Here is a 14,504-nt window from a genome sequence, read left to right as displayed (position 1 = left end):
ACAATGTAGTTCTCTGAAAAATCAACAGAAAATCGCCGGTTAAAATTATTTCACCCAAATACAGTTTGATTCCGATTAGCCGAACCGAGTAAGGCTGAGATGTATTCGGATAATCGATTTTCATATTTAAAATAAAAAACTGAGTATTGCGTATTTAATTTATTATTTTAACAAAATGTTCTATAAAACGCTGCTGCACCCCATAGGTTCGGAAAATTTGACTCTGCTGGTGCTGTTACAAGTAATAGTTTGAATTTTTAAATGCAAGTAGAAGTAAATGCAGCCATGCTATAGTATAGATTTTTAACAATTATAAATTTGAAAATTATAGTTAAAATTTTAGTTTCGAACTGATTCCAAACATGCCGTGTACGCAATCCTCACAGTAATAATAAATAAATAAATAAAAGCGACGACAAAATAATTTTATTTCCGTTTCTGTGACTTACTGCAGAGGCAATGCTACTTTTAGAAGTACATTTAGGACACATTGTTTACTGAATGACACTATGGTTATGTATAGTTTTAATCTGCAGTAGAAAAATAAGTATCTGCTAATACAGACTGTTTGTAATGAATTAATGAAAAGGTGGAATGGTTAATGTGATCCGAGTTTGTTGGTCCTCGCATTAGTTACACATGGAATGCTAAAATATTGCTATGAATTTTGTATTTAGATAGCTAATGTTAGTAGAATTATAATTAAAATTGTTTTATTTCTCAGCGCGAAACGAGTTTTAAGAGAAAGCTATGCTGAAAAAGTAAAAATACAAGAAATGCATTTAACACTGAATAAAGGTTTATCTCTGTAATTTATATTTAATTTGAAAAAATGTAATTGGCTACTATGTTAGCTGTAACCGTAATTCTACTCTTTTGCTTTCCAGAAATCTCGAGAAGCAGAAATTACCAGAAATTTCTCGCGACCGATTAAAAGCTATAAAAGCCAGAGAGATAACATCTCAGTTCAGTTTTTAGTTAGCTATTGTTATTTTTGTGAATTCGGTGTGAGATCGGATTAACTTTCTCTTTGCGTTGCGTTATACTCTCGGAGTCTGAAGTATAAGTACTAATCACATTGCATGATATTATGAACACTTGTACGAGTATCTCTGTGGAAAAATTCCAGCTTTCTGTTATATTTCTTTTGATAAGAATAAATTTTATTAATCTTTTATCCGACTTATGCATTCAATCTGTTACGTACCCGTACGCATGCAACAATATTTTTTATGCAAGAATATCTTATTTATATATTTTTACCCTGGTAAGCTTATAATTTATTTGTAAGGCAAGTTTTAATTTATTATTATTCACTATTATTACCTCATCAAGCAGAGCCCATGCACCCAAAATCCAAGCGCTCAATCAGTTAGATGAAAACAACCACTATGTGGACGAATTCATTTTAAAATATAAGCGGAGCTCGATTTCTGAACTCCTTGAAGTTGAAAATTACGTGAAGATTTAATTTTGAGATCCTTACGCTAAAAAGCTACGTGAAAAATTTCGCAGGGTATAAAATATGTGAAAAAATACGGTAACACATGCACATGCTCACTATATAATTTTTCTCCTCACTCTCCTTTATTTTTGTATAACTTTTCGTATCTCTTGTAGACACGAATAAATATTTCCCATTTGCAAATTCGAAATTTGGTCGACCCTCTGTTTCCCTGCCGTAATATACGACGAAATCTGAAAAATCAAACTGAAACTTCTGATTACTTATCAAGCTTGCTTACTTCTTTAATAATTCGCAAATCTCTGCCATATTTGAGTTCGGTGTCCACAAACTCAATAATTATCTCCTTCCTCTCACAGCGGCGGAACTCGCATTTCCGACAAACGAGAGGGCTGAACAGCAGCCCAGAATCTTCATCCTCTACTGGCTCCACCTGGTGATCACAATCGGCACAAAGCTGCTCTTCCCAGTCAGCAGGCAGAAGCTTCATGCGAGGGGGTTTACTGGTTTCAGTTCCAACCCCGCTGTCATTCCTTTCCACTTCGGAGATGCGAGAACTCTGAAAAATCAACAGAAATCTCCGGTTAAAATTATTTCACCCAAATACAGTTTGGTTCCGATTATCCGAGCCGAGTAGGGCCGAGATATATTCGGATAATCGATTTTCATATTTAAAATTAAATACTGAGTATTGCAAATAAAGCATTTATCATAGACAATTTACTTTAAATAAATATATATTTATTTTCAGTCGTAAAATATTTTATTTTCACATTAAATTATATTTTTCACCAAAACCAAAAGGAAAGGTGAAAATACCCGTCAACAACATTATGTATTTTTAAAAAATTTTCCTACATTATCGGCCACTGCTACGGTGTCTACTCTTTCACGTTTTTTAAATTGCAAATAATTGCTCACTTGTCTTAATTAAAAATATTAATTTACGACACAATAACACGCCGAATAAATACTAATTCAGAAGTCAAACAACAAAAATCAGCGTTAATTTACAAAACTTTCACAGGACTAGTTTCGATGGTTTTACCGAACCATCATCTTCAGCTGCAAAACCGCAAATGAACAAAATAGGAAATAATGTTTAGATAAGATAAGAAAGCCTGGACAAGAATAAGCAAGTGGCGCCATCTGTTGGCGAAACCAGAACTAAAACATAATTTCTCTAAAAGCCGAAGGCAAATTTGGATTGGAATTAGGATCGTTAACTAGAACAGAAAGATTTTTATGAATGTGAAATGCCTCTAGAAAATCCAGTTCTCCAATGGAAGATGTTTTTTGAATAATTTTGGCAGCAGAAAAATTGAAAGTGTGATTTTCGGACCAACAATGTTGAGCAACAGAAGACTTCTGTGTTTCCTTTTTTCTAACATATGCCTCATGTTCTTTGACACGAAATCTTAAGGCTCTCTTAGTTTGGCCAATGTAAATTAAACCGCACTGGCAAGGAATCCTATAAATACCCCAGGAATTCATATCCGGAATGGGGTCCTTGAGTATAGAAGTTGGAATTTTATTGATGGGAGAGTAAACAACCCGAAAGTTAAATTTCTGCAAAATATGTGCAACTTTATAGCTAATTGATGGAAAGAAGGGAATGACAACAGAATTTTTATAATCTCCTAAAATAAGAGTGTGGCTTTTAGTGTGTTGAGATGAGAATTTTTTAACTGCTTGATTAATAATGTTGGGTGAAAAGCCCCTGTCAATAGCTATTGCTTTTAAATAATTTAGTTCTTCATCAAGGGCTAGTTTGGAGGAGCAAACTTGAAGAGCACGGAAAACATAGGAATAAAATGAAGCTAACTTTTGTTTAGTCGGATGACATGATTTAAAGTGTGGTGGAAGGCAAACCGATGAAGGTTTACGGTAAACTGTAGTACTGAAGTTGGATGTGTTACGTGTGACCAGAATGTCGAGAAACGGAAGAGAATTGCAAGTCTCAAGTTCAAAAGTGAACTGAATAGCAGGATCAATAGAATTCATTGTTGAAAGAACTCTATTTAAATCATCTTTATTACCTTCAAACAGGGTAAAAGTATCGTCTACGTAGCGGAACCATGCCGGGAAGTTTAAAGTTTCAAACAATTTTGATTCATAATAATGCATGTAGATATCAGCCAGGATGGGACTGAGGGGGCTTCCCATGGCTAATCCCTCAGTTTGCTTGTAATATTTATTTTGGAAAACAAAATGTGTTTGTTTCAAACACATTTTGGAAAACAAAATGTGTTTGTTTCAAACAGAGTTGAGTGAGAGAAATTAGCTCATCAATTTCGATGCAAGAGAAATGAAATTCTTATCCAAAATAAAAACTGCGATCAAATCTTCGCAAATCATTTCAAGCAACTTAAAACATTCGCTTATCCCATCTGTTGCGAATTGTGCCAGATTATATGCTCTTCCCAAAATTCATAAAAGTGGTATTCCTTTCCGCCCTATTGTATCAAATTTAGGTACTGCCTCGTATCCATTAGCTAAATATTTAGTTTCTAGATTTTCCACTCTATTAGACAATAACATTTACACCATAAAAAATTCAATAGAGTTTGTAAAAAAGGTTAAAAACATTTCTCCTCGTAATTTACTCATGGTTTCTTTTGATGTAAAATCATTATTCACCAATGTCCCAGTGGAGGGTGCATTAAGATGTCTAGAAACCAGACTTCGCGAATTTCATTTCTCTTGCATCGAAATTGATGAGCTAATTTCTCTCACTCAACTCTGTTTGAAACAAACACATTTTGTTTTCCAAAATAAATATTACAAGCAAACTGAGGGATTAGCCATGGGAAGCCCCCTCAGTCCCATCCTGGCTGATATCTACATGCATTATTATGAATCAAAATTGTTTGAAACTTTAAACTTCCCGGCATGGTTCCGCTACGTAGACGATACTTTTACCCTGTTTGGTCTGGTTTCTAGACATCTTAATGCACCCTCCACTGGGACATTGGTGAATAATGATTTTACATCAAAAGAAACCATGAGTAAATTACGAGGAGAAATGTTTTTAACCTTTTTTACAAACTCTATTGAATTTTTTATGGTGTAAATGTTATTGTCTAATAGAGTGGAAAATCTAGAAACTAAATATTTAGCTAATGGATACGAGGCAGTACCTAAATTTGATACAATAGGGCGGAAAGGAATACCACTTTTATGAATTTTGGGAAGAGCATATAATCTGGCACAATTCGCAACAGATGGGATAAGCGAATGTTTTAAGTTGCTTGAAATGATTTGCGAAGATTTGATCGCAGTTTTTATTTTGGATAAGTCCGAAGGTGAAGGATCTTTAGGGATCGGATTATATGGTCCTTCGTTTAAGAGTTTAGTGACACCATCGATGTAAGTGTTCTTATCCATGACGACTATCTGGCCACCTTTGTCGGCCTTTGAAATGACAATATCCGGGTTAGAATGAATCTCGCGCATTGTAGCTCTTTCTCTCGCAGTTAGATTTGGTTTCAAAGGTTTATTATTGAATTTCACATTATGAGCGATAAGATGCCTAATCATTTCTTTCTGTGAATCTGAAACTTTACTGAACTTGAAAGCTTTTTCGATAGGAGCCAAAATCTTTGGAATCGAGGGTTTACAGGTTTGTGAGAAGTTAAAATTATATTTTAGAATTCTCTCTTGTTCTTCTGAAAGACTAACATTAGAAATATTAACTATTGGCTTGATGTTTACAATGGGAAGATTTTTTGAACTACTTGAACTGGAAGACTGTAAAAGAAGTTTTTCGAATTTAACTGCAAGGGTGTTTTTATGACGGTTAACTGCATTCTCCGTTCTAGACCAAGACTTTTGTTCAAGGACAGTGAATTTTGGATATGTTTTAGCGAGTTCCAGATGAAGCTTATAGAGTTCATGTTCAATTTTGGACAATTGTTGACGTGTATCCCTTATCACGGACCGAAGTAAGGCAAGTTTGCAATTTAACAGAATTCTTGAAACGCGACTCGAAGGTTTTTGATTAGATTTGATTTGAATAAAATTGGGGATCAATTTTTTACATTTACATTTAAGTAAAAAGTCAAGATGATTCAGGAATTTTTGCCGTTTCAGGCGTAATTTAGTGAAACGATTAACGGATGAAGGCATGATAAACAATGCAGAAAATCAAACTAAATTAACTGAGCAATAATAAAGTACACACAAAATAGCAGAAAAATCCCTCACTGAAATGAATAGAAAACAAAATGTTTGTAAGCAAAATGCATGAAATCAGACAAGCAAAGCACAATATCCAAATGTACAAAACATAAACGTAACTTGTAAATGTTAAAACATAAACGTAACCTTTGAAACCAAATCTAACTGCGAGAGAAAGAGCAACAATGCGCGAGATTCATTCTAACCCGGATATTGTCATTTCAAAGGCCGACAAAGGTGGCCAGATAGTCGTCATGGATAAGAACACTTACATCGATGGTGTCACTAAACTCTTAAACGAAGGACCATATAATCCGATCCCTAAAGATCCTTCACCTTCGGACTTATCCAAAATAAAAACTGCGATCAAATCTTCGCAAATCATTTCAAGCAACTTAAAACATTCGCTTATCCCATCTGTTGCGAATTGTGCCAGATTATATGCTCTTCCCAAAATTCATAAAAGTGGTATTCCTTTCCGCCCTATTGTATCAAATTTAGGTACTGCCTCGTATCCATTAGCTAAATATTTAGTTTCTAGATTTTCCACTCTATTAGACAATAACATTTACACCATAAAAAATTCAATAGAGTTTGTAAAAAAGGTTAAAAACATTTCTCCTCGTAATTTACTCATGGTTTCTTTTGATGTAAAATCATTATTCACCAATGTCCCAGTGGAGGGTGCATTAAGATGTCTAGAAACCAGACTTCGCGAATTTCATTTCTCTTGCATCGAAATTGATGAGCTAATTTCTCTCACTCAACTCTGTTTGAAACAAACACATTTTGTTTTCCAAAATAAATATTACAAGCAAACTGAGGGATTAGCCATGGGAAGCCCCCTCAGTCCCATCCTGGCTGATATCTACATGCATTATTATGAATCAAAATTGTTTGAAACTTTAAACTTCCCGGCATGGTTCCGCTACGTAGACGATACTTTTACCCTGTTTGAAGGTAATAAAGATGATTTAAATAGAGTTCTTTCAACAATGAATTCTATTGATCCTGCTATTCAGTTCACTTTTGAACTTGAGACTTGCAATTCTCTTCCGTTTCTCGACATTCTGGTCACACGTAACACATCCAACTTCAGTACTACAGTTTACCGTAAACCTTCATCGGTTTGCCTTCCACCACACTTTAAATCATGTCATCCGACTAAACAAAAGTTAGCTTCATTTTATTCCTATGTTTTCCGTGCTCTTCAAGTTTGCTCCTCCAAACTAGCCCTTGATGAAGAACTAAATTATTTAAAAGCAATAGCTATTGACAGGGGCTTTTCACCCAACATTATTAATCAAGCAGTTAAAAAATTCTCATCTCAACACACTAAAAGCCACACTCTTATTTTAGGAGATTATAAAAATTCTGTTGTCATTCCCTTCTTTCCATCAATTAGCTATAAAGTTGCACATATTTTGCAGAAATTTAACTTACGGGTTGTTTACTCTCCCATCAATAAAATTCCAACTTCTATACTCAAGGACCCCATTCCGGATATGAATTCCTGGGGTATTTATAGGATTCCTTGCCAGTGCGGTTTAATTTACATTGGCCAAACTAAGAGAGCCTTAAAATTTCGCGTCAAAGAACATGAGGCATATGTTAGAAAAAAGGAAACACAGAAGTCTTCTGTTGCTCAACATTGTTGGTCCGAAAATCACACTTTCAATTTTTCTGCTGCCAAAATTATTCAAAAAACATCTTCCATTGGAGAACTGGATTTTCTAGAGGCATTTCACATTCATAAAAATCTTTCTGTTCTAGTTAACGATCCTAATTCCAATCCAAATTTGCCTTCGGCTTTTAGAGAAATTATGTTTTAGTTCTGGTTTCGCCAACAGATGGCGCCACTTGCTTATTCTTGTCCAGGCTTTCTTATCTTATCTAAACATTATTTCCTATTTTGTTCATTTGCGGTTTTGCAGCTGAAGATGATGGTTCGGTAAAACCATCGAAACTAGTCCTGTGAAAGTTTTGTAAATTAACGCTGATTTTTGTTGTTTGACTTCTGAATTAATATTAATTTACATTTAGATTGCGTTAATAATATTAATTTACATTTAGGTTGCGTAGATTTTTAAAAATATTAATTTACATTTAGATTGCGTAATTTACATTTTTTTACATTTAGATTGCGTAATTAGGAATCACACTTTAAAAAGGAAACGATTTTTTCGTCTAAAATCGGCGATTCTCAAAACCTAAAGCAGATTGCACCAAAGAAATATATGCAATAAGAAAGGCTTGGGCGAGCTTTGGTAACTGAAGATTGGTATAGTGAATACAACAGGTCTTGTAACGGACGTAAGTATTTAAATATTGGGTATCGGGGGGGGGGGAGAGCGATCGGAAATTCTGAAAAATTTCTCATCACATCATTACGTCTTACTTCCAGAAGATTTTCAGGATGTTTACCAACACCTTGCAAACAAGTTTTTAATAATAATGGAATTAATGTATCATACGGATAACAAATATTTGTGTAACAGAAAATCTGCTGCATTCAATAGTAGTACTAGCTTATACAAATAGTTTTCATTAAAACGTTCTCTCATACACTTCGGGGAAAGAAAAAAAAAAAAAAAAAAAAAAAAAAAAAAGAATTCCATTTCAAGTAAGCATTATTATTTACTTTCTACACGCACCGAATTCTATCCTTTTTACATATGCGGCAGAAATTATATGTATATCCACGTGATTTTTAAAGTGCATTAAAATTTTTTAACGTGTATCTGATAGGTTATTATGGATAGTTTATTTGTCAGCATTACTACAACTAATAAAAGTCGCTTCTAACGGTCATACTGCACGGAAAGACTTCATCAATAAACACAACAATGGCTAGATTTTCTGATTTAAATCTAAGCATGGCGATTTTCGTTTTAAACATACAGTGGTTGCCAACAAAAGGACATACTGTATGTAAATGCTCTAGAAATCGGGGGGGATGGTAAACGTTTTAAATTTATATGCAACAGAATATGAGTTTTATTACTGTAGAAAGCTTACATTTTTTACCCATTTAATCAGGAAATTTAAAATCACCACCAGTCGGAGATTAATTTAAGAGTGTGATTAATTTGGCAAATATTGGAAAATTTATATAAAATAAGCTAATTTCAGGTAAGAATTTGTCATTCCCCATTGATGAACTCGTAGTGCTAACATGAAAAGTGATCAGTGGATATTTAATTATAGGTCAAAATATGAAACAAAATTCCACATAATGTTTTTTTTCCTTAAGCTAGAAATGACAACTTTAAACTGGTATTAGTACGTCAAACTATATTTTGTAATAAAAATAATAATCTGTATATCATTTATAGCATTTTTAACATAAATGTAAAAATCCAACGATTCTATAGCGAAGTACGTAATGTATGACCGTTAGAAACAACTTTTATTAGCTGCAATAACGCTCAAAAATAAACTATCCATAGTTACCTATCAGATGCATTAAAAAATTAAATTAACTTTAAATCATGTCAATTAAATATGCTACTAAAATTAAAATAAAGATTTCAATTATCAACAAAAAGATCCGTTGCTTTTACAGAGATGCAATTATAGTTTTATGGATGAATTAAGTTCTTATATTTTGCCGAAGAGCAAAACTCTGAGAGCTGGCTATTTGTCTTTCCAAGTGAAAAGTATACATTCAAGATCTTATGTTTCGCACAATGGCAACAACTGCCAAATCCCGTGGACGATAAATACATGGTATAATATTACTCAAAGTAACTTAAAGATTTCTTTTAATCCTTTTTCTAATAACAAAATTACTTTTAGGGTACCGCAGGCTTCCGTTCTTTAGAAATTAACTGCAATTATCTTACATCAGTGACTCTTAACTGTGTTCCACGGATTCCTGAAGGAGGGTGACCGAGAGTTAACAGTCAAAGGAACGCGAGAGGTTCTTCAAATTTATATTTTATTTATTGTGTGATTCTTTCTTGAAAAATACAATAAAAACCACCAGGGTGGTTAATGAATAATGGGTCGAGCAAAGAGCACAACATACAAAAAGACCATCCTCGAATTTATGAAATTTAAGAATTGCTGCTTTACACGATAAGTTACGTAAATATAAATTTGTACTCCATGAGTCATTTACAGTATTAATACAATTTGTCTACCCTTTTCCGTATAATTTGATTAATGCAATTTGGAGCGTGTCTCGGTCATAGGCTATTCTGCTGAAAACTATTGATCTGAATGTCCTTAGAAAAAGGTCTGTAAATAGATGAAGGTTATCACGTCGAAATGTAGCCAAGCTTTAGCCTATGAGCGTAGCAAATTAGCTTGGAAGATCATATTTTCTTTTGAAAATGTGCATTAAACTTCGATAGATGAACAGTTCACTTTTTACAACTAATTTGTTACAGCAATTTGTACTTTTCCTTTTCTCCAAATTATGTTACTGTATAATAATAACGTCGATTCAATTTTCACATTTGCCATAATAAACTAAGTCAATCCTAATCACATGGCAACTAATTCGACTAGATCAAAGCTGATACTGAGTGAGTATTAAATATATTACCCTTCTTCATTGGAACTGTGCAAAATTCAATTGTTGCTTCTTTCTTCTAAACAAAACTAAAGCCCTGCGTTAGTGCTAATTAACATATTATACATCCAATACTGCTAAGTTTATTTTGGTTATCAAACCTAATTATACATCTAACAGCAAAAAAACAAATTATTTTAAAATTTCACTTTAATGAACGACTAGGAAAAATATGAAACTCAGTAAAGAAGACTAAAGACAAAAAAGATATGTTGCAACTCCTTTTATTTCTTTCAACATAAGATCCTAACTATTGGTGCACCTTTAAAATTTCCTCAACAAGAAGCATTTTTGTTCACTAAAATCCTTAACATTATTAATATGAACATCGAATATCTCTTTTACATTTAAAATACGCTAACTTTCCAAGATTTACATTCTTAGAAAAATGTTTATATAATAGGTGCGTTTCTTATAAGAACTTCTAATGCATTTCCAATCAATGCGCGTTTCTATTCGATCTGAAGAAAATGAACTTTTAACGCCAATTCAATTTTCATATTTGCCATAATAAACTAAATCAATCCTAACCACATGGCAACTAAATCAACATAATTAAGGCACATTTCTGAACTTGTTTAGCTCCACATGAAACATTAAAAGCTATTGAAGTTACGTTCAGATCACGTATTCAGCATTTAAAAATGATAAAATAAATTATACTGAAAGAGTATTAGAATGTTTGTTAATTTAATGGATTTTCAAGAGAAATAAAGGCTTACTTCTCTAGGTTTTACTTTATTTTATCAATAGTTACTTTTAGTTTTAAGACAGCTTTCCTGTACCTCTTTATTTTTCTACCTGAACCTGTTTTCAGTTTCACGCTTTATGCAAAGTAGAGGGAAAATTACTATCTACTTAAACTGAGGCTGGAGGTACTTCAGTTAGAGAGCGTGGTCTGCCTTTCCGCCACGTTGTTGCAAAAGTTTGTTGGTTTACGGCCGTATATATTACGTGCTCGCTAGCCTAAGCCGGTGAGCTTATATAAGGGCCAACTCTGTTAGTTAATTCTGTGTAGCTTAGGCTGTTTTATTTTAATTAGTGTTATATTAGTTTTATATTTTCTATATTGAATTAAAGCCCGAATGGAGGCTTATTGTAAGCCCGAGAAGGTGCCAATTTCGAGTTAGAATAAAGGGGAAATTTAACCCTTCTTTGGACTTCTTTCTTACACAGTTCTTCAATACTTTAGCTCTCAAGAACTTCTAATTTAACTAGGATATTACAGTCTCAAGCGAGGCCATTTTGGTTAGGTTGTTTAAAGCCAGACGCTTGAAGTTGTTTTCGCAAGCTCACAATAATTTAATGTATTCACAATCAGAAACACTTAAATTTATGAGAATTAAAATCAGAACTGTTGATGAAATTTTTGTAAATAATGTGAAGCAACTCTGCGTTAGTGATGTAAAGTGTAACTGAACAATGAAAATTTCTTAGAATTTTACATGCAAATATGCATTAAGTGTTGCAAAGTTATTTTGTTTCAAAAGCGAATTTTTTTTTCATGCTGTAGAGTTGCGCGCCTCCAACTTGCACGCAACCAAGAGGTGACTGGAAAAATGACAGAGTCTTGCTAAGGGTTTACACGAAACTTTAATGCACTTTTGCGGTTAGCATATTAGGTATAGTTGTGCACGCAAGGTGTTATAGAGGTCTCGGAAGTTGGAAGAAGTCCCTTTTTATTCAACTTAAGAAGTTACAAGTGCGTGCTCTTGACGCTCACAAACTACGCCGACTCGGCGTTAAAATAAAAATAAGAACCTGAAAAGAAACTAATAACAAGACTCTAACTACGAGGCTCTCTAAAAGTAACTAACCTCACCGCGCTTTACAATACCGCTGCTAATTCAGCAAACTTTGAATATCACGTTGAACGATTAACAATTCTCCAAGGCAAGCACAGCCCACCAGCGGCCGAGCGGTAAAGTCGCTAAACACTGTTCGGTCCGAGGTTCGAATCCCGCGAACGGGCTGGCTGCATGGGTGTTTTCGTGGTTTTCCCCATGTGTAACGTGTATACGAGCCAGTTTCCCTTAGAAAGTCCTCCACGAAGGCATCCCTCCCCTTAGGCAGATAGCCCTAGTGTGCTTTGCCATAATTAAATACACACCAAGGCAAGCACACAGGCCGAAACACGGGGTTCTTCAATTTCTGGCTAACTACCTCCGCGCTCGTGAAGTAAGAACAGCACACCTCGAACTCGTTTCCTTTCTATTTAACTCAGAATACTTCCGCTGATAATTTGAATCCTTGCGCGTTCTACTAAAATTTACATACTCTGGCATTGGCAGTTCCAGGGGAAAGTAAGGCTTGACAGGAAAGATAGTTTAAACTTAAAATAAATGTTAGTTAAAATAAATATAAACCCTACAATGCTAAAAGTAAACATGCTTAGAAGTTTAACTGTTGTTGATGAATTTAAATGATTTACTTGCAAGCAAGTGAAAAGTATGAATGAAGCTAAGTTAGGCTCTCCAGTTTACACGAAACTTTAATGCACTTTTGCGGTTAGCATATTAGGTATAGTTGTGCACGCAAGGTGTTATAGAGGTCTCGGAAGTTGGAAGAAGTGTTGGCTTCCTGTACGCCCAAGGAGGGGCCGTCTGTAAATATCTTGAGTTCAAATAAAATAGTATTTTAACCCTTCTTCGGAATTGTTATTTACGCAACACGAACTTGGCGAATACATAGTTCTATTAGGTCAAAGGACTTTATTTCAGCTAGAACATTACACTTTGAGAATTATTTTTATTTTATATTATCGTAACAATTAATACAAGATTTTGTTCAAGAGTAAAAAATCAGTGCGCTGATTAATTCATGAAATTTGCGGATGATTTGTTCGAGAATTTACTAGGGAAAAATTCAGTACAAACCTTAGAGATATCAGCAGCTGTGTTCTCGGTTTCTACTTGGTCTTCTTTTTCTACATCTTCTTCTATTTTAATTAATGCTTCTTTGTGGTTCAATGTGTTATTTGTAATAACTCGGTTCTGAAAGAAGGAAAACAAATTTTTAACATCTTTCCAAAAATGTAAAAAATTAAAAGAAATATTCACATTTGAAAATGATTGATAACAATGCAATAATTACAAAAAACTTGGCCATAAATTTATTTGCACAAATTTTCATAAACCGTATGATTATGTAATCGATGCGTAATGTCACTTATGGAGAAAGAAAACAAGAGGAAAGGAAAGCAAAATCACGAAATAAAGTTATTTGCAAAAAAATAAAAAATCGATTGATAAGTTTTGATAATTGAGCGAAGCTTAATAAAAAGATAATTGTTAAGCAAAGAATGCTTTTTGCTTAATTATAGACGCACAGAACATAGACAAAATTAATATAAAGATCGTTCTTTTAAAATAAGATTCGTGATTTTTATTTAAAAAATTCGAAACGCTGCTGATATGAAGAATGTAAGGTCTCTCAGTATCTCAATTTCTAATATTAAGCGTACTGATTAAAACAATTACATCTCAACAAAGCAAAACCTACAGATTAGTAACAGATTCTATAAAATTATATTTCTAGTTATAACAAATTCAGAAATATGATATTTAAAGCCTGAACTCGGCATTTAGCACGTAATTAATGAGTAAAATCCGATTACATTACTGCGAGCAGTGAGATAGGTTAGATTAGGTTATTGTTATTTCAATATTTCAAAGTCCCTAAAGGGCTACTTGCATAAGAGGTATGGTTTATTTAATTACGGCAAAGCACTCGAGGGCTATCTACGTAAGGGTAGGGATGTTTTCATGGAAGACTTAGTAAGGGAAACTGGCTCATATATATGTTATACATTGAGGAAAACCACGAAAAGGCCTATGCAGCCAGCCTGTTCGTCGTGACTCGAACTTCCATTTGGTTTTGGTTTTGGTTTATTTAATTACGACAAAGCACTCTAGGGCTATCTGCCTAAGGGGAGGGATGCCTTCGCGGAGGACTTTCTAAGGAAAACTGGCTCGTATACACGTTACACATGGGAAAAACCACGAAAACACCCATGCAGCCAGCCCGTTCGCGGGATTCGAACCTCGGACCGAACTACCAGTGTTCAGCCACTTTACCGCTCGGCCGCTGGTGGACGACTCGAACTTCGGACCGAACTACCAGTGTTCAGCAACTTTACTACTCGGCCGCTGGTGGGCCTCTACCTATGAGAAGGGATACCTTTTGGAGTGCTTTCTGAAGGAAACTGGCTCGTATTGACGTTACGCATGTGAAAAATCATGAAAACCATCCATGCAAGCAGTCCCCCTCACCTGGTATCGA

At 34.3% G+C, this 14,504-nt stretch overlaps 1 protein-coding gene across 2 annotated transcripts in view; it reads right to left on the bottom strand.

Moving 5' to 3' along the window:
• Nucleotides 1–14,504, bottom strand: part of LOC118190092 (uncharacterized) — a 239,820-nt gene that overhangs the window by 53,182 nt on the left and 172,134 nt on the right. For both annotated transcript variants that reach the window (XM_035360789.2, XM_035360790.2), the window contains exons 8-9: nucleotides 13,100–13,216; nucleotides 1,746–2,024 (exon numbers count right to left, since the gene is read on the bottom strand). In XM_035360789.2, coding sequence (XP_035216680.1) covers nucleotides 1,746–2,024; nucleotides 13,100–13,216 — 396 coding nt within the window. The remainder of the gene's footprint in view (nucleotides 1–1,745; nucleotides 2,025–13,099; nucleotides 13,217–14,504) is intronic.

This window comes from Stegodyphus dumicola, chromosome X2, assembly GCF_044657685.1.
Source record: "Stegodyphus dumicola isolate Sdum_Otavi_A_Nest chromosome X2, ASM4465768v1".
Lineage (NCBI taxonomy): Eukaryota > Metazoa > Arthropoda > Arachnida > Araneae > Eresidae > Stegodyphus > Stegodyphus dumicola.
Note: the sequence above shows the minus strand (reverse complement) of the source record. Positions and strands in the feature narration are given on the sequence as shown.